Raw genomic sequence first — 19,286 nt, forward strand, 5'->3', positions numbered from 1 at the left:
TGGAGTATGGAATTGGGACACAGTTAATAGGTTGATCCTCGACATAATTTTGCATCAGTGTCAGACATCATCTATATGACATGGAACAGTGAGGACTCTAAGTTAGCGGTGTAAAAGGTATTACCTTAAATAAATGTACTAATGTCCCTGAATGCACCACAGCATGAAACAACAGGAGCGGTGAACTAGAACATCCACTTTCAGTATTAGTTTAGTCACTTTTAAGTGTATTTTTATTTGTTCTACTCTTTTAAAGCGGCTTAAAGTTCAGACTCATTTACATTTACGACATTCAAACATCACCAGCAGCACATTGCCTGCAAATTAGCTGAAGCCTGATGCCGTTTTGTGCTGTGAAACAGCAGCATAAATCAATATAACATTACAAAAAAAACGAAAAAAAACAAGGTTGGACACGTGGTTGAAAAGGCCCGAGGGCGAGCGAGGCCTTTAAATGTCAAACCAGGAGACTGTCATCAGACCGGCCTGTCAACTGTAACCTCTGACGGCATGTGGAAGGGAAGGGAGGGGCTGGGGGGGCACCTGACAGTGCAGCAAGCAGTTACTAAACAGGATTATGTCAGGGGTAAACCAATTATGACAGGCATACAGGACAAATATGGGTAGGTTTTGTGCGTAAGCGGCTAAAATTATACCCTTTAAATGATATCATCCTACAGGATTCTTTAATTCATTCAAAAAGGCAAAATATATTACATGAGAAATGAATAATTTAAAAAAAAGCTAAGAATCCAAGTCAAAGAATTCAATTTACAATATACAACAACAAAAAAAGAAGAAGCCTGGGCTCAAGAAACACATGATAACTGGTGGTGTATTTGGAGATTACCCTGTGTATGGCCACTGTATTAGTTCCAGCAGCATAATGAATTATTCCATAATAAGAGGAAAAAGCCACCTTCAAATATTTCACTGAGGCAGGGAGATTAACAGGAAAGTTACAGCCGCCCATGATGGGGATTTATGGAAAACCACCAAAAGATGACATATGTACAACCTCTGTCTCATCCTCACGTCTGTTCTTCACTTGTAGAATTGTTATCTCGTCGTCGCGCTGTCACACAGATGTCTGTTTGTAATTCTTGGTGTCCAACACCTTCTTTCCACACATTGCACAGATCCCTGGAGACAAATAGAGAGAAAAGAAAAATTCATAAAACATGAGTAGGTGCTGCTCTTCCAGTTTTGAAGTAAAGTTTGCAGAGCGATGCCACATGTATGCTACAGTTGTAGAGTTCTGTGCTGTTATTTTCTTTCTGGGCAGCCACTTGTTTCTGTTAATTTCTTCACGACATTGATATAAATCATTATATTATTGAAACTTGCTTGAGTTATTTAGTGTAGTCCCTTTTAACGTTTCTTAACCCGTAGTATCGTTTTTTGGTCACTTGGGGGCAGTGGAAACAAGCTGTGAACACAACACTGACATAAGCTTATCATCTGGTCATCAGCTTATAAATGTGATACATTAACATGTTTGTAATTTCCAGCAGACACAAATGAACATAAGCGTTCACATGGGTTAGCTTTCATTTGTCCCACCTGATGAATTTAAGTTGCATTCCAAAAAACAAACAAAACCAACAGTTAAAAGTTTCTTTAAATTGATAGTAAGAAGTGATGTAATTCGTGTTTTCTAGTTAACTGGATATCAGGATATTTATCAGAAGGAGGTGTGTGAACATAGACTGTTTATAAACATGGACGTAGCGTCCGTGACGTCATCCATTGGTTTCTGCAGGCCGGTTTTGAAGCCCAAAGTGGGTGGTTCTATAGCGGCTCAGCCGTCGCCGTGATGGCAGGGCACGACTCCTCCCTTACCCGGCTAATCCAAATATGGACAAAGAGGTGGAGAGTGGATGAGTCAAATGCAGACCGGTCGCTGAATCACACCCACCTACCGCGAAGCTGCCCTGTTAGTTGAGGCTAAGGAGCTACGCTCAGAAGCTAGGCTAAATGCTACCTTCCGATGCTAGCCGGCGCTCGCGGGCTCGGGTGCTTACCGGCGCCGTGGCCCTGATGCTGCACACGGTTTGGGAGTGGTAACAGTCGGTTGTCTCAGCCAACGTTACAAGTGGTAGAAAAGACATGAAAATATGATTTATGTTACTAAAATTATACTGCACTATCTTAAAAATGCCTCCATTTTTTTTTTATAATGTATAATGGTTGTAGTTTTCATCACTATATTTTAATTCTAATAAGTTAATGCAAATATAATTTACGAGTAGGTATATGTGGTGAGTATTAGTGGATTTATAGATTCGTTGTTTGTTTTTTTTAGGCGAACGCCGAGCGAGCGAGCCCTGGCTGTCAATCAAATAGACCACGCCCCTAATTATGCAGAATTTCAAACTGTAATAAAAAAAATAAAGTTGGGCATTTTAACATGGGGCTCTATGAGGATTTACTCGCTTTTGGAGCCAGCCTCAAGCGGGCATCTAGTGAACTAGCCACAGGGGATGACACAAATATTTTACAGATTCTAACCTGGTATTTTCAATGAAGAAATTGTGGGAAGCTCTTCTCTGCTCCAGTAGCCTTGGCCATTTTTTAATTTTCCTACAAGCATGATACTGAGGTTTACCTCTCCATCTTCGACATTAAACTCAAAAGGAAAAATTTAAGGGTAGACACCCTGGTGCAACACTCATACTCATAAGGATTTCAGCTCAATAAGGAGTCCGGGGTGAGTGAGAGCTCCTACCTTTCTTGTATGCACAGCCCTGGCAGTAGTGTGATCCAGACTGATGAACTGAGCTCTTGCAGATCCTGCAGGTGGCGAAGCCGGTCTTGCTGTAAGGGTCGAACCTGACAGGGAGATGAGTTGCAGATCCATCACTTGCGATTCACCAATGCTTCTCTACGTTTTTCTAACATTCTAAAATGCTAATTTGCAGCAATGAGATTCACTACATTAAAAAACATTGACAGTGATATTTTTCCCCCATTAACAAAACGATTAGTAACACACAATAATCCTTTGATCTTACAGTCGATCTTTATCGAAGACTCACCTGGCCTTCTTTGACGTCAGCATCTTGTTTTCATTAAGCCTACGCCCGCCACTCTCTAATTGAAGGAAGCAGAAAGAAGTCCATTAAACATCCCCATCTAACTAACATGACATCATAGTAAATCAAAATTAAAAGAAAATAAGACATTCAAAATAGTAAGAAAGAAAGAATGTCAACACCCAAATTATAAAATAAAGTGAGACTTATTTAGGAAATATGACAAGTTTTTTTTATGATTTATGATCAGTTTGTTTTTGTAACTGGGTGTACAAACTGGGTGTGAAAAAGAATAAGCAGCATGTATGAAATTACTTTTCACTAATTAAAGAAACGCATACCTCATCAATAAAAAGAGGTAGAGCAATAAACTTTAGGTTTTTAAGAGTAAAACACATAGTTCTTATGGAAATGTACAAATTGGCCTTGGAAAATAGATTTCTGCAATCTGTATTCTCCATTATATTATACAGTGATATTATATTATCAAATACTGGTATTAGGTACAAATCTGAGGAACTTGTACTTCACTTGACTTTGATCATGTTATGAAAGGTTCTTCATGTATCTGACAGATTCAGGTGCTTGTCACTTCAATCAAAGAAATGTTAAAGTTTACCTGTTGTATTCCGCGCTCCATCCTTCCAGGTGTCAGGGGTGATGACCTTACCAAGCTTCTTCTCGCCTGAAACAATAAAGTAACACGACGTTATCAGGGAGAATCACAAACTTCTTAGAGCCATGAAAAATGGTGTTTACAAACCAATATGAGGATGTTAGCAGTCGCATAGCGTTAGCTCTCGAAGAGCACGCAGCCTTCGCAAACAGCAAACATTAGATTCAACTTTAAGGTAGGAAGAATCTGAACGGTGTCATACGTACACTTTTCACAAACCATCGTTTCTCTTGGCTCGTGGTAACAGAAGTTTACTGACGGTCGATCAAAATAAGACAAAAGTGTTAGCTAAACGTTAGATTGCGTGGTGGATGTTTGTAAACTTCCGGTCGTTTTTTTCCTCTCGCTCACAATCGCAGCGGTTTGATTGGTCAAAGACTCGACAATAGCAAACATCATTGGCTGACTGTACTGTCCGTCACAGTGGGTCCCGGTAAGACGTCACTTGCCTTCTGTGATTGGTTTAAGGATTGTTTCCTGTTGGCTGCAGACTAGTATTTTCTCTCTTCAAAATAAAAGTACTCTGAAGGTTACATACTCTTATCTTTCGATTACATGACTTCTGGATTCTAAAGCTTTTATTTAGTCAGGATATTAAAATTTAAATCAAGCCATCTTTTTCAATAGACACCTGGGAAGAAATGAAGTGATATACACCGAATTACATCAGTTTCTACACAGACAAAACAATAAATCACTTGTGATTTAGGAAAGGTGAGTATAATTCCATAGCATGCATACATTAGAAATTGAACATAAAGCTGAATATAAATAGATTAAATTTAATACACTGCTGCACATAACAAATATTGTTACAAATATCCACTGATTATTGGACGGCATAAAAAAAGGTAACGTGAAAAAGTGTATACCTTACAAATTTAGAAATTGTAAAATACTATGATACATATAACAATCAATTAGTTAACCAATCAACCAAAATAACTGACAACTATTTTTGATAGAATACGGTTGAATAGGATTATCTGTTGATAAATTAGGTCATGTTTAATATTTGTAAATATGTCAAGAAAAAAAAAGTCCTCACAACAAAAGTTTTTTGTGATGATTTGCAAGTTTTCTTGGTATTATGTGAAAGAAAATGAAATAGCTTTTATGTCTTGGACTGTGATAAAAAATATATGTATTTACTTATTTATTTTAATGGATTACAATCAAATTACTAAAATGGAAATAATTCAAAACTCTTATTGTGAAGTCTAAGCGGAAGTCATTGTAGTTCCGTGTTGACGGAAGATAAACCGTGTAACCCCCATGCATTTAACCTACTCCTCGGATCCGCCGCGACACTAACGTCTAGGACGGTTGCATTTTTTTTTGGGGGGGGGGGGAGTTTCCTATTAGTTTCTTCGTAGTTGGGTGAAGCTGCCGTCGTCATGTGGGACCATGAAATCAAAGCCATGGCGTCCGCTCACGCCATCATCGCCGCCGCGGTGTTCATGGCCACCGTCCTGCCTGGCGCGGTCGTGCGGGGCTTCTCCGTGTGCGGGACTCACCTGCTGTGGCTCTACTCGGTGTCCGGCGCGGTGGCCGCGGTCAGTGTCGCCGTCTTCTGGCTGCTCGGCATCACGCGGCCCACCAAGAAGCACACGCTGGGATACAAGGTGACTGACAGCTGCGTTCACCGTGGTGGTATCACATATTAGATCAATATATACGTATTAACCTCCTTGCTTTGTTTTCATTCATATTCGCCTCTGTAACAGCTGAGTGCACGATTCCAACAACCACACCAATTAAGATCAAGAGTTTGTTTTCAACTTCATTTAGATTCAAGAGTCAAATCTGTCAAAGTTCGGACTATAGGCTGTGGTCAAATATACATAATAATAATGTGCTCTACTAAAACATTGGATAACTGTGCCAGATAAGATGCCCATCGCATTATACTGGATCCCAACGTGACCAGAACCCCAAGATGTTCAATCTTATTCCAAGAAAAGCAGTGTTCATTTTATTTCTTCACATTTCTGAGACCTATGTGAGAAAAAGAGATATTTTGAGCATAGAATATTAAACTGTTGTGTAAATGCTTTAGATAGACCTGATCAATGTTTAATTTTGAATTACAGATTGTGCCAAATGTCTTTTCACTTTATTTATGTAGAAATGAGTGGCAGTAAATTTACCTTTTTCATTTTTTTAACCATTCAACCTGCATGAATATCCAGCTACTTTCATCCAACTAAGACTAGATTATCTAATAGGAAGTGCAGAAAGTTTTTTTTTACTCTGTAACTGTTCACCTCTTTCTCTTTGCAGCTGTCGAGGTTGTTTCGTTCCTGTGTGTACTTCTTCCTGTCGTGCCTGTTCTTTCACACGGTGGTGGTTCTTTATGGCGCACCACTGATCGAGTGAGTATACGGCGATGCTCTGACACTATACTGAACCTAGTATTATATGTTTAGTTATGAGAGCGAAAGAAAGAGAGAGAGAGAGAGAGAGAGAGAATGATGTACAGCTTAGAATAAGAAATTGGCGCCATGATCCTCTAATTCTGTGCGTTGTTCCAGATCCGCCTTGGAGACGTTCTCTCTCGCCGTGCTGCTGACCTCTCTAACTACGTTAAGGTGTCTCTGCGTCCTCGGGCCCAATGTCCAGGCCTGGATACGAGTTTTCAGCCGACACGGGTGAGCTCCAAATCATATTTTTCTCTTCTCCCTGCTCCATGGTCCCTCTCCCTGTCATATGTTTGATTGAGTTTATCCGAATTTAATGTAACTGACCTGCTTTGTTCTGTGTCCATCTCCAGAGCTATGTCCGTTTGGGACACCTGTCTACAGATCACAGTCGTCTGCACGGTGGTAGGAGCCTGGGTGGGAGCCTTCCCTATACCTCTGGACTGGGACAGGCCGTGGCAGGTAGACAAAATGTTGACCATGCGATATTTGTCCTTGTCATGCAAGAATATTTTATAATCTTGTCCTAAAACAGGTTGGTTTTTTTTTTTTTCGCTAAAAAATCTTATACGTCAGATTTTACAATTAGCAGAGTTGGAACAACTTGTTCTGCTCTGTTTCGTTGGCATTTTAATTCACAAAAATGTGTCATAAGAGTTTAAAAAAAGAAGAATTTCACACTTCAGAGCCTCGAATCCTGCTGTCATGAATCAGCAAAACAAAATATATCATATAATATGCTCCTCTTGGGGGACAGAGATTTCAAGAATAAACTAATAATATGAGAAAAAAATCATTGGAATAAAACAATCTGACAGAGAAGAATCCACTACTATCATTTTAAAACAACAACAAATGCACAAAATGAATAAAACAATAATAGTTGTATTGTTTTTCTGTAAATCTCGACTGTACTCATGTTTTGCCTCTAGCATATAAAGAGCACGGTTCCTCCACAGTTTTCTCCTGTCAACAAAAAAAACATTCATAATTGAACAATATTGAATCCAATTTTTGATGAGAAAAAGCGAAAGGTTGAAATTATAATTGTAGGGGGAGTTCTCTGAAAAATGACCGGAGGAGAATGCAAATAAGAGGTAGACTTATTTGATAATTGGAGCATACTTCTGAATGACAACGAAGCTGTATTTTTCCTCCAGATGTTCATCTTTACATTATGTGAAGAGGAGTTGAGAGTTGAGATGTGAGCTTGTGGGTCTAGCTCCTCTTCATCTGTCACTTTTCATGGACATGAACGATCAGACTCACTCATCCTCTGCCTCTTGCAGGTTTGGCCCGTTTCCTGCAGTCTCGGCGCCACCATTGGCTTCCTGACTGGGCTCGTTGCTGCTCCCGCATGGATCCACTATCATCGCAAACAGCTCACGTACAAGTGCAAGTGATAGTACAGACACACTGGTTTGTTTGCCTGTGCGCGTTTTTTTTTTTTTCCAAATGTGACCGGGAGTGTATTTTTCATTTGTTCCTGCTGAATTCCTCAAACTTTTTACTGATTATTTATTGGGAGCAATTCACTCTGTTTGCAGCCTGTGGGGGAAGATGATTTTATAGCAACACGGGACGTGATTCATTTGTATGCTTGGCGGCCGAATATGCCGCTGAAGATGAATAAAATATTACTTCTGCAACGGTGTGCACGGTTCAAATGGAATTTGTGATGAAAGTGTTACAGGAATATCCTCAGTATCAGTGATTTGTTTTGTGTTTAAACCTGTAGGTGGTAGTGGTGGATCGCCGTGTGTGTGTGTGTGTGTGTGTGGCACAAAAGAAAGGAAGTTGAACCTCACTCTCATTTGCAAAGTAATACAAAGTAATCTGTTTCATTGTAGTGTGATCGTTTATTGAAGTAGTCATGAACAAAGTTTAAACTGCAAAGTGCACTTCCAACCTGTCAGACACACACACACACACACACACACACACACACACACACACACCGTTTTGCACCTGAAGCTGACTACATTTGAATGCTGTTCCTTTTTTAACAGCCATTAATCTCGCTCCAACTCCCATTCAACTCCCTCCTCCCTCTCCCCCTGCTCTCGTTCTCATTCCACCTTTGCGCGTCCTCAGGCAGCCATATTGATTCACTTTATTTTTGGGAACATTAATTTTCCCCCTTTCATGCCGCCCACGTCCCGTCTTATCCCAGTAACCACAATGAAACTTGCTATTTTTTTCTCCGGTGCATCGCATCCTGAAATGAGTGATGTCCCTTTTGGTGGACGACGTAGACATTTGTGAGATAATACAGCGATGTGTTCAATAATTATGTCCAAGGGAAATTGAAATGTCATTTTTTGCGGTCGTGAAATTTACTGTTTAATACCACTTGGGTTGCCAGACAGTTTCATCACACAGCCAGGGGCCGGGCCAGCCTTTCGCCCGGTCCTTGAACTCTTACATAAGGGTGTTGCAAAGGAGAGGCTGAGAAATGTAGCCTGAAGGAAAAAGAGTTTAGAGGAGAAAAAGTGGTTTAGAAAAAAACTTATATAGGTAAAAATAGAATTTCAGAGCCCTTTAAGTAGCCTTGACTTCCAACACCAATCAGCACACCCTTTCATGCCTCAATCTGCGCCACCGTCTCTCTGATGAAATTCAATCTGACCTCACGCTGTTCCCTCCCTTTGCTCTCCACACCTTTTTTTCTCCTTCCATTTTCTATCACGGTTCTGTCATTAGACGTGGAGGGCAGAGTAAGTGGTGACAAGTGCCCCCTCGGAGGGGCAATAGGTGAGATCTGTGAGATGATTTCGCCCCGATCGGTGCCAAATCACACCCTGATTTCGCGTCTGGCCCCTCTGTAGCGTGTGTGAGTGTGTATTTTTAGTAAAAGCCAAGTTGAGTCGTACAGTACATGTCACACCTGGTGATTGTCAGGTGTCTCTTTCTGTCCCTTGATTGTGTTTTCATGTGGGTAATCGATCCACTTTGTGGACAGAGATTCGGATGGAGCTGCTGTGTTCGTGCGCTCCGTTCCACTTGTGGTCGTTCAATCTGCGAGACAATCACAGCGACATTATTTTTACACACACACACACACACACACACACCCTAAAAGCTACTGCCTCACAAAATGCCCCCCCCCCCCCCCCCCCCCCCCCTCATTCAATCTCAGAGAGCTTTATTTATTCATTATTTGTTCTCAGGCTGTGCTTTTGTGGCAGGGGCATTGTAAGCCGAGGTGATTTGTCACTCCCCGCACCACGTCTCTCTCACCGCCCTCCAGCCTTTCCAGCGATGTGGTTGTAACAGCCGTTAGTTTGCTATTTGCAGAGCTGTTACGTCTTTGCATTGTTCCTTACGAGGAGGGAAAAAACATACAGAAGAAGTACACTTAATTAGGAAGCGCCCCCCCTGCTCTCTGCGGTTGATGGCGTCACCCATTGTCAGGGCAGTGTGAAGTGTTTAGAGAATTAACATCCCAATTTCTATACAGCTCTTTGGCTTCTTTCAGATCGTTTTGTTTTGACAGCGTGCTAATTTAATATACGGTCCAGTCTCGCAACTCTTATTAACTCTGTTCGCAGCTGCAGTACACATTTGTTTTCAGCAAGCCCATTTTGATTACACTTTGAGTACACTACCACCTCAGCACAAGCTGCAGAATGACAACGCTTGCAAGTGAAGAAGGCCGGACACAAACTGAAGAGCGAGGTATACTTAACTCAGGACTTGGTGGAAAACAAACCACAGTGAAAAAGCAGTGTGGATATCAGATTTATTTTTGCCTGGCAAAGAAACTGACACCAAAGGAATTCATTTTTCATCTGGTGCCCTCATTGTAAATTTGTAATATAGCATACAGCAATGAGAAACACAAACTTCTGCCAAACTATTGGAACAAGAAGGAAGGAAAACTAAAGTGGCTTTATTAGAAATGAAATAGAAAAAGTCAAAGGAAACAATACAGAACAAGAGAATAGCTCCCGGGAAGAAATCAATGTCATAAGTGTGCCTCCACCTCATCCCCGATCTATGAAATAAAAATATGCCCCAAAATGAATTTTTCTCAATCCTGTTATCTTTTCCCCAAAAACTGTCTTCCAGTCTGAATCATTCTCTGTCCAATTGTCATGGCTATCTAAGCAGAAAAACAAGTTGCGGACTGAACACAAACTGTAGACGAACTGTTCACAATGAATTTGTACTTTTCCAATGTATGGATGATATGTAAATGATGCAACAGCGATCTTCTCAAACCCTGCTTTTTCTCCATATGGTGGCCATTAATGCAGCAGCTTTGAATTAAAGTCAAATATTAGAATCTAAGTGTACAACTAGTTAAAGTGGTAAGCCTGGAGTAAAGACTCACCACGAGGATTGTGCAATTTTCCTACAGTTAAACACATAATTTGTCAGATTATTACCAGATTAAAGCGGCAACAGACAACTTTTCGTGCCCCTAGTGGTTCCAGGTGGTATTACTATTTGGTTGCTGACGTAAAGACACTGCGGTCGCAAGACACCCGGTAAGGACGCAGGTATTTCTCCTCAGAGCTCCCGGGGAAGTTGTCAACACCACTTTGGAGAAGAAGAAAGAAGTTTGTACACTGAAGCTTCTACTTGTGTTTTCTGGCTCCTATAGCCTTAACTCCCGGCAGCGTTAGTATAATGGCTAAATCATTGCCAGCAGCCTGGCTACTGTCCAAAGCTGAAAACAAAGGTGACCAGTAGTATTATTGGGGGATAGATACCAGGAGAACACTATTCTCTTCCTTGTTTTGGTTATGCAATGGTTAATGCAGTTCTTTTGTGAACTAAGTCGCCATTTTTTCATGAAAGCCGTGTCCCAGTGGCCAAGAGAACAAAATAGTGAAAGAAAAGCTTATGGGACCAATATAAGTGCGGAATGTCATTTCTATCACCATCCCACTAAGCGATCGCTTTTAACATCATAATGAGAGAGAGTTTAATTTCCAAATTATTGGTTTTACAATTATCAATTTATTTCGAGTGGGGAGATAGTATGACAGGATGGACAGGTGTGTTTTTTGTACATGATGGAAACGTGTTTTCTTCAAAGGAAGGGATTCCTTCTTGTAAAAAAAGGGGATTCAATTTTCAGTTCCCCTCCAATAAGTCACACCCATCTTACATATATAACCATCTCACACTCCCGCCCCCCTCCCCCTCCTCACACCTCACTTGCTTCCTGTGTTTTGTCTCTCTCCCTTTGCCCCGGTTTCCTGTGCTCACGCTCTCCCCAAGGTGTGTGCTTCATTACCGGTTGGGAGTGCTGCGCTACTGAGCTATGGCCGAGTTCCTCGCATCTCTCCTGTCAGGCACAAGAACGATAACGAAAGGATCCATTGTTACCGAGCGGTGCTCAAGTGGGATGCTGTGGTGCATGAGGGATGAGGCAGACAGAGGGGTGAAATTGAGGTGACGCTGAAGGATTCCTGGATGAAAAGTGTTTAATATTAAAACAAGACATTAGGTATCTCTCTTGATAATTTAATGTGTGCACTCAATGATTGTTTTTTTTTTAGAAGAAAAGCCACGGTGGCAGGCCAGTGACTGAAGAATTTGCGAAAAGGCACTGAAAAAGACTGAGACTGAGCAGGGAATTCATCCCTGTCAGATGTAAAAGAAATTTAAATTCCCACTTAATCGCTTGGCTTTGCAGAGGATGGTTTCTCAGAAATGTCGGATCACTGGTTTGCCTGTGAGTCCAAAATCTGTACCTTTCAAAGGAAAAACAACACTAGGAATATGCTTTTCCGTAAATGGCCCTGAAATCTTTTCATCACAAATTGCTTTTTGAAACATGGACATACAATTTTATGGTAATTTCATGACATTTCAGTGCTGGCGTTGTTCTGTGCCTAACCCTCTTCCTCGTTGGTTTGAAGGTCGCAAGGAAACCACGGCCACATATTCCTGATGCAAAGTGTTAAATGATGATATCTTATGATGTTTTTCTTAATTTTACATTTGATTTCTTCATATTTACTTATAATATAAATGTATTTACATCAGTTAAAAAATAGAAACATCATTCAAAACAATATCAGAGTAGTTGCGCACTCTCCTTATGTAGTGGTTGAATGCAACCGGAGTGAGAAATAAACATCAGCTGTTCATCTCAATTTGTTGAAATAAGTAATATAACTAACTGTTCCCATCAAATACATAAGAGCAGTGGACGGAAGCAGGAAGTAATTTGCTTTTAGTTTAGCTGATTTTCTGGAAATTCTTTTCCAATTTTGGCTACAAGTGGGTGGAAACTTGGGTTCGTCCGGAGCCCAGATTGGCTCTTTTCATCAGCTGCAAATGAATTCCATGCTGCGTTGGCCGGAGAAACAGGACAGAAGAGAAGATATAATAAAGGTCCCCAGCGAGATTGAGACATCACCCTTGTTTTAAAGTGACATGTTTGCAATTCGTAAACATACACGACCTGTGACACAAGGGCTACAAGTAAACGCCGCTTTCTTTTGAATCGCCATAAGCCAAGAATGGCTGGAAACCAGCGTGTTAGGCTGACTTAGGTTTACTCTCGCAGTGCCAGTTATACTCACAGATAAAGCCCTTAATTAACAATAAGTTAGCCCCCCGATCATTCGACTGTGTTTCCAGGGCAACAATCGATGACATTGGCTGACAAAACATCAGGGGGGAAAACAGGTTTAATTGGTTTGTGAAATGTGTTCGGTTTGGAGAGAAAGGTGTCTCGCTGTTTGAAGATACAGTACAGTTCAATAGCGTGTGCATTTTAGTCTTCATTTGCCAAGATTACACGCCTAGTTCCGTCTTCCTCCCTTTTAATCAGTGCTACGATTGATTATCCATCGTGAGGTTTTGCTCTGGGTATGAAAAATTGATGCAATGACAGAGGGACGTCCAGTGCTGAGTCACACTAATAAATTAGGGTGCCACATTTTATTAAATAAAACTCTTTTATGGATGTCAATTCATTAAAATAAACCTTTTTTTCCCTACAGCCACAGTGCAGTTAATGAAAGCTATTTAACTCAAGGGTGTTTATAGCGATAGCTAAGTGTTGTCGAGAAATCATCTTCTTGATTTCACGTTCCTCTTCATTGTCAAAACATAGCAACCTACGATACCAACAATGCAACTAGACCTGCATTTCCATAACTAGGGGTGGATACCGGGAGAACGCTATTCTCTTCCTCGTTTTGGTTACGCAATTGGTGACGCAGTTCCTTTGTTCCGTACATTGAGTCGACTCTTTCCCCCCCCAAGAAAACCGCATCCCAGTGTTGCGGACGGTCTAGTATTTCTGTCAGTCTTAACATCATTATGACAAAAAAGTTGTCAATAAACACTCAAACTAACCCATCGTTGTCTGCCTCAACCAACACTTATTTATATAAGTATGATTTTTGGACAGCTCTTGCTGGAGACATTAAAAGAGTTTTCTTTCATATAGTCTTCATATCAAACATTTGGTTTGCAGTCAAGTCAGCAAACTTCTGTATCTTCTCTGTGGATGCTCTGCCTCATCCGCACTGCACATCTAGGGTTTCTTTTGCCTTCAGTTACACGGCTCTTAATATACCATGTCTATAGGATTAAACACGTAATATCAGTCATTGAAATATACTCTACCTGTCCAAGTATTATGTTGCCCATCTAAACCCACTCTGAAAAAAAACACCACAACACCAAACCAGCCAGAGATGATCAGTGTTTCAGCAGCTTGGCGTGGGACTGCCAGCATGTCTGTCTGGAGCTGCCGCCTTCCTCCCTCTGAACTCGGCCAGGAGCATCTGACATCACACCAGGGCCCACACATAAATACTGTATGAGACAGTACTAATGCCAAGTGAGCAGCAGCTATGTTCCAGACGGGGTGTCTCCATCATGCCTTCTCTCTCGCACACACACATGCTTATCGCTGCCTGTTGAAAGCTGAGCATAAAAAAAGCAAACAACTTTCTTTACGTGTTTGCTTCTATTTCGGTATACGTAACCACCGAGGGAGACGTGGCAGGTCCCAACAACCCTATACACAACACATCCACAGATCATACATGATCTGTGCATGTGTTGGTTGATTGGCACCTCAACTGTAGTGACTTCTATTTCAGTATTCCATAGACAGACTGTATAAAAACATACAAAAAGAAAGAAAAAAAAGACTTCCGAACATTTACCCCTTAAATTTATTAAATTACACTTTTGTTTTGTTTTTACAAAGAAGACAGACATTAGAATCATCATCATTGGCGTGATGTTTTAAAGTTATTCTCAAGTCCCAAAAGGGTGGCAATGGCGAGGTCAGACAGAGAATGTGGAAGTCGGGTTCGAGACGTGTCGGGAGGGTGTTCCAGAAAGAATCCTGGTGTTTGTGTTGGTCACTTGTTATTTCTTGGCTGGGCTGCCATGTAAAGAGCCACCAGACAATACAGAGTTCCTCCTAGCGTGAGAGCCATGGTGGTGCGGTACAGGAGCCTGTCGGGAAGTCCGCGCTTCAGGTGAACGGGAACACCGTCCGGCGCCTGGGAAGTTGTTGGGAGAGAGAACAGTGTATTTTCAGATAGGCCTCAACATTTTTGAAATATTTAAGATTCTCCTGCATTTTCTTTTTTAGCTGCTAAAGTTGTCTTCAAGCATGAACTCTGAAATTGCGTCTCACCCAGTTTCGGAATGAGCCTTGATGGTTTTAAAATATTTATTTCCCACCTCAATATTAAAATAATAAAATCGAAGGGCATTAAGGACAGTGTGAAATGAACACCAGTCAAGGCTTTGAAACAGAATAATATAAACCCTGAACCCCACCCCCACCACCCCTCTCTCTCTGAGGAATTAACAAAAGCTCATTCACTGTAACAACTGTGTCAGGTGGAATAAAAAAAAGAAAAAGACAAACACCTTTATTCAGTCAGTGTTTTTCATTACCTGGAAAAGCTTCTGGAGCTCGTTAATCTTGCTTGCTCCCATGTACTCCACCGTGGCCCCAGCCTCTGACACCAACTTGGTGGGTGTGGCAAATATCATGGTTGGGGATTCTGCTGGCACACTTGGCCTCAGCCCCTGTGCAAAACAAAAACAAACAACTGGTCAAATAAAAGATGCAAAACTCTTCTCAAAGTCAAGAATATACATGGGTTAAAAAAAAATTAATTACAACATTACAGAAATCATAAATAAAAATGTAGGGCTGCGGTAATTTTAATTACCATTTATTTCATTATCATTCATTACCATTTGGTCAAAAAAAATTAAAATGTGTATCACAATTTCAAAAGTTTTAGTTAGATTTATTTTCTCTAGCATGATAGACTTCGCTGCCTCCGTTTCAGAATAATAAGGCTCCGAGCCAGATCTTTTGGGATGTCATGTCAAGATAATTGCCATTGGGTATGCATTTTTCAATCTTTCAAATATTCAAGTTCAAGTACTCAAATAATTGGAGAGAGTACAGAGTATGTGTACGGGTCTACCAATGAGGCTGTGCATCTGTATATGCTCTGTTGCGATTAGGAAACATTCTTAATGTTAATTTGGCACAAGCATGATGGAAATAAATAATGAGGATGGTAAAGTCAGTGAAGATCTAAATATTCTCTGAATTGTGTCCAAATATTGAGGTTGGACAACAACAGGTTTAGTTCCTATGCATGAGGATGTTTTGACGATAATAAACAAGACTTTTAAAAAGTTTCTTTGTATTGATCTGTTGTTCATTAGTGAAACTAAAGCCCTTTCAGATTCTGTGGGAACTCTCCTGAGCTCATTGCTGCATAAATACAAGCGATTTCACAAACACACGGTTTATATTGACTTGAAAATTATGCCTCTGACTGTTTAAGTGCCCGTTTAGATTATCTATGAGCAACTAGAGTAGCAGTTCAACGTGGTGTCATATATGTACCCAGACCTTTCTACACATTTTTATACATATATTTTTTTTCTATTTTGTCATCATTTCCCACCCAGAAGTCTTAAGTTTTTCAGACGTAGTGACATGTTGATATTTAGATGCACGAGTCTGGTGAAATTATCACTAAACTACATACTGCTGTTCTAATTTTCAGGCACACTGTGGTCCTAATAAAGTACAATGCGCCTCCTTCATATTCTCAGACTTCGAGGAAGCCTCTCACCCACCTCTCATTTTGAAAATTACTAGGAGATCCATTAACTTGCGAGAGTGTGTGTGGAGGCAGATTGAGTGGGAGCAGCGAAATTAAATCTGACAAATGAAAACACAGAGGGCACAGAAAGCAGCAGATTGACATGTCATTTAAGAGAAGACTTAGCTGAGAGTGCACCATATTAAATGTGCGCCTGGCCAAGGAGGGGGGTAACCACAGCGGCTATCGCACTCAAGGTTGGATATTAATCACTTGCATCTAGAAGGCATCAGGCTACCTGTGTTTTTCATTTTTAAGGGCAATGAGATCTATTTGACATCTTAAGTTGAGGTCAGAGTGAACAACCATGACACCCGATCACAGGATAGCTTCGTTTTGAAAGTAAACAGCCTCTGAACGCCAGAAGACTGGTTTTCTAGGGACGATACAACAACCCCACTGCCACTGTTGAGCGCTCATTACTTAAAAAAGGGGAAATCTTTCATTTTACAACAAGCGCATGTAAATCAAATCCGATCACGATGGAGAAATCATGGTCTGTGTTAAAAGTTCGGCTAGTTTAGCTTGCGTAACTATTGTTCTTTTTTTATATTTTCTATGCAGTGGGATTTTCTTTTCGCAAGCGCAGTTCTCTTTTCCCAACTCCTTACAGATTATTCTACACATCCCTCCTCGACCTCATGCAGTTTTCCATCGGGGTCACGATAGTGATAAGGAAAGAAAAGTGATTTTTTGGGGTATTTTTACAGCATCCCAAATCTCTGAGGGCCTTAAAAATTCTCTATTGTATTATTTACATTTGGGTGTTGTCTAATATGGCTCTGGGCGGAAGGTAAACAAAATTGAGTATCGTAGACAATATAGACTAAAAACACACATGATGTGTGGTGGTTGAATCCCAATGGAACATGTTTTGCCAACACCTATGAGCAGTAAACGGACTGAATTGAAGCAGAACACATTATCTCACCACCTGTTGCTGTTTTATTATCAGCCGACAAGAGATTATACTAAACGACCCATATGGCACCTGCACTATTTTTAAACAGGTTTCCCCCATCTTTACTGGTGATAAACTGCATATTAATGAAGAACAAACACTGCGTCATGTAACCTTACTGGCTTGATCTCAGTGAGTCTTTTTTCTTTCTTTCTTACAGAACATACCTTACTCGCTAATTTATTCACTGCAGGGTAATTTAATCTAATCAGCAAGTTTTAAATTGTTTGCCATGAACAAGAGGAAGCATAAAGTACCACAAAAGGGAAGAACTTAGAACTGCAAAAACTTTTAACGCCACCACCTTGGACCCAGAGAAACAGGGATGGATATTTCACAGTGATTTCTGACATACTATTGTAGAATGTTATGATAATATTATCAGCAGATAGTTCAGTCATGTAAATAACTTAGTTGCAGCCGTGTGAATACACAGCACCTCAAGGTTGGGCTGGCTGATAAACTCATTTGGACAATTCCATGAGGTTCAGTTTTCTTTTCTTTTTTTAGGGCGGCTGTGGCTCAGGAGGTAGAGTCGTTCATCCATCAGCCTGACGGTTGGCAGTTCATTTTCAGCTTCCGCCAGTCCTTGGCCACGACACTTGACCCTAAATTGGCTCTGCCGGCTCATCCGGCAGCATATGAATGATAGGGGGAAAACACTGCGGTGAATAGCAGCGCTGTGTGTATGGGTCAATGTGACTTTCCTGTGAAGCGCTTTGATTGGTCTATATGACGAGAAAAGGGCCGTATAAATACAGTCCATTTTAACAACGCGGGCGAGCAGTTTAATAACGAGGAGTCCGCAACACAAAGGACAAGAGGAGCAAATAATAAAGGTCACATCTGGTCGAAGCTCTGACAGGCCATTGAATTTCGAAATTGGCTGTAAAAATTCACGTGAAGGGAAAATCACGTCCACAGATAAGGAGAAATGACCTTTTGGGGATGAAGGTTAAAATGATGCTTCTGTAATAAGACAGTGATGGGAGAAACAGGCAGAGGCCACAGCTTGGATGCCTGTGTTTCTTTTTTTTTAATTTAACGCCACATCGCTGTGTAAAAAACTACACGTGACTTCAAATGACATATTTGAATAATAAAATGGCGGACTTTATTAAAGATGTAGCTGATGTAAAAATAGATCATGTGTATCGTGTAATAGAACACAAAAATATCGTCAATAACTGTTAACATTTCAGAAATGATTGGTAATAAAGACTCTACACAGTAGATCTAAATGCTTTTTAAAGACTTTTGCGTCACTGAAAGTGTATTTTAAAAAGGCCGGACAGCGCACGGAACGAGAATAATCCAACATGGTGACGTGAAGGTCACCGCTTTGCGCTTATTGGCTCGTGTTCCCGCGTCTTTCCGCTCTCACCTGGGGGCTGTAGGCGGCCGTGGGGGCAGATCCCGTCAGCTTTTGGGTAATGCCGCTGAACTTGTAGTACATTTTACTGCTGAAGGACGGGGAAGTGTGTCGTCCGCGGTTAGCTGCTGCGAAACCACCCGTCGAAGGGGTCCGTCCTGCGGCGTCCGGCGACTGAAAGTGACGTAGGAGACAACCGGCGACTGAAAGTGACGTAGGAGAGCAGCTGGCCCCTCCCCTGGCTTTAAAGGAAAATTCAGATGCAGATTATGCACTGTGCTTTATGGGTTGTATGGACCATTTAAAGGTATTTCAAGGGGTAAAAAACTGCATGGGTTATAATCTATGACAGAGCAGGTAAAACAATGCAGTTATAAGGATAATTGCGATCATTATTTATTTTATACATAACTCATTACGATATATCATCATGTTAATTACAGTGTAGTGATATTAGACATACAAACGCATAAAAACCTTAAAAACAATAGGATTGCATTTCCTGTGGGCAAACCATGCCTGATGACGCTATAAACGGCAAACACAACGGCCACAATTGTGATTATTCGCTTACAACAAATGTTAAAGTTTCACAAAGTCATATCTTTGATATTACTATGGACATTTAATTGTGTAAATCTGCCCTTTACGAGAGTTTCAGCCGCAGAAGATCATTTTTTGGCCCCGAA

General features: G+C 40.9%; 3 protein-coding genes across 4 annotated transcripts; 1 reads left to right on the forward strand and 2 right to left on the reverse strand.

Annotated features, from left to right (window-relative positions):
* Nucleotides 1-206: 206 nt before the first annotated feature.
* cript (cysteine-rich PDZ-binding protein) lies at nucleotides 207-4,078 on the reverse strand. Its single transcript, XM_035613288.2, has 5 exons — nucleotides 3,918-4,078; nucleotides 3,655-3,720; nucleotides 3,039-3,093; nucleotides 2,729-2,832; nucleotides 207-1,143 (listed from the first exon to the last, which is right to left on the reverse strand). Exons 1-5 carry the CDS (start codon nucleotides 3,931-3,933, stop codon nucleotides 1,079-1,081), a joined length of 306 nt encoding a protein of 101 aa, XP_035469181.1. The 5' UTR covers nucleotides 3,934-4,078; the 3' UTR covers nucleotides 207-1,078.
* Nucleotides 4,079-4,940: 862 nt separating this feature from the next.
* Nucleotides 4,941-7,785, forward strand: pigf (phosphatidylinositol glycan anchor biosynthesis, class F). Of its 2 annotated transcripts, XM_035613285.2 has the most exons (6): nucleotides 4,941-5,336; nucleotides 5,439-5,480; nucleotides 5,995-6,086; nucleotides 6,246-6,362; nucleotides 6,485-6,593; nucleotides 7,421-7,785. In XM_035613285.2, the coding sequence occupies exons 1-6, from the start codon at nucleotides 5,109-5,111 to the stop codon at nucleotides 7,532-7,534; spliced, it is 702 nt and encodes a 233-aa protein (XP_035469178.2). In that variant the 5' UTR covers nucleotides 4,941-5,108; the 3' UTR covers nucleotides 7,535-7,785. The 2 variants fall into 2 exon arrangements, with proteins under 2 accessions (XP_035469178.2, XP_035469179.1); XM_035613286.2 differs by lacking the exon at nucleotides 5,439-5,480 and having other exon boundaries at nucleotides 4,950-5,336.
* A 6,484-nt stretch (nucleotides 7,786-14,269) lies between these two features.
* LOC118287939 (cytochrome c oxidase subunit 7A-related protein, mitochondrial) lies at nucleotides 14,270-18,788 on the reverse strand. Its single transcript, XM_035613593.1, has 3 exons — nucleotides 18,610-18,788; nucleotides 15,027-15,161; nucleotides 14,270-14,623 (listed from the first exon to the last, which is right to left on the reverse strand). Exons 1-3 carry the CDS (start codon nucleotides 18,679-18,681, stop codon nucleotides 14,480-14,482), a joined length of 351 nt encoding a protein of 116 aa, XP_035469486.1. The 5' UTR covers nucleotides 18,682-18,788; the 3' UTR covers nucleotides 14,270-14,479.
* Nucleotides 18,789-19,286: the final 498 nt, after the last annotated feature.

This window comes from Scophthalmus maximus, chromosome 16, assembly GCF_022379125.1.
Source record: "Scophthalmus maximus strain ysfricsl-2021 chromosome 16, ASM2237912v1, whole genome shotgun sequence".
In the NCBI taxonomy this organism is placed as follows: Eukaryota; Metazoa; Chordata; class Actinopteri; order Pleuronectiformes; family Scophthalmidae; genus Scophthalmus; species Scophthalmus maximus.

Excerpts from the sequence above, each read along its gene's own strand:
- pigf (XM_035613285.2), top strand. The coding sequence starts at position 5,109 with ATGTGGGACCATGAAATCAAAGCCATGGCGTCCGCTCACGCCATCATC. Across the intron at positions 5,337-5,438 it reads AGCACACGCTGGGATACAAG|CTGAGTGCACGATTCCAACA; the intron begins GTGACTGACAGC and ends CCTCTGTAACAG. Across the intron at positions 6,087-6,245 it reads TATGGCGCACCACTGATCGA|ATCCGCCTTGGAGACGTTCT; the intron begins GTGAGTATACGG and ends GCGTTGTTCCAG.
- LOC118287939 (XM_035613593.1), bottom strand. The coding sequence starts at position 18,681 with ATGTACTACAAGTTCAGCGGCATTACCCAAAAGCTGACGGGATCTGCC. Across the intron at positions 15,162-18,609 it reads CGGCCGCCTACAGCCCCCAG|GGGCTGAGGCCAAGTGTGCC; the intron begins GTGAGAGCGGAA and ends TGTTTTGCACAG. Across the intron at positions 14,624-15,026 it reads AGCTCCAGAAGCTTTTCCAG|GCGCCGGACGGTGTTCCCGT; the intron begins GTAATGAAAAAC and ends ACAACTTCCCAG.
- cript (XM_035613288.2), bottom strand. Across the intron at positions 3,094-3,654 it reads TGGAGCGCGGAATACAACAG|AGAGTGGCGGGCGTAGGCTT; the intron begins GTAAACTTTAAC and ends TCCTTCAATTAG. Across the intron at positions 2,833-3,038 it reads CTGACGTCAAAGAAGGCCAG|GTTCGACCCTTACAGCAAGA; the intron begins GTGAGTCTTCGA and ends TCTCCCTGTCAG.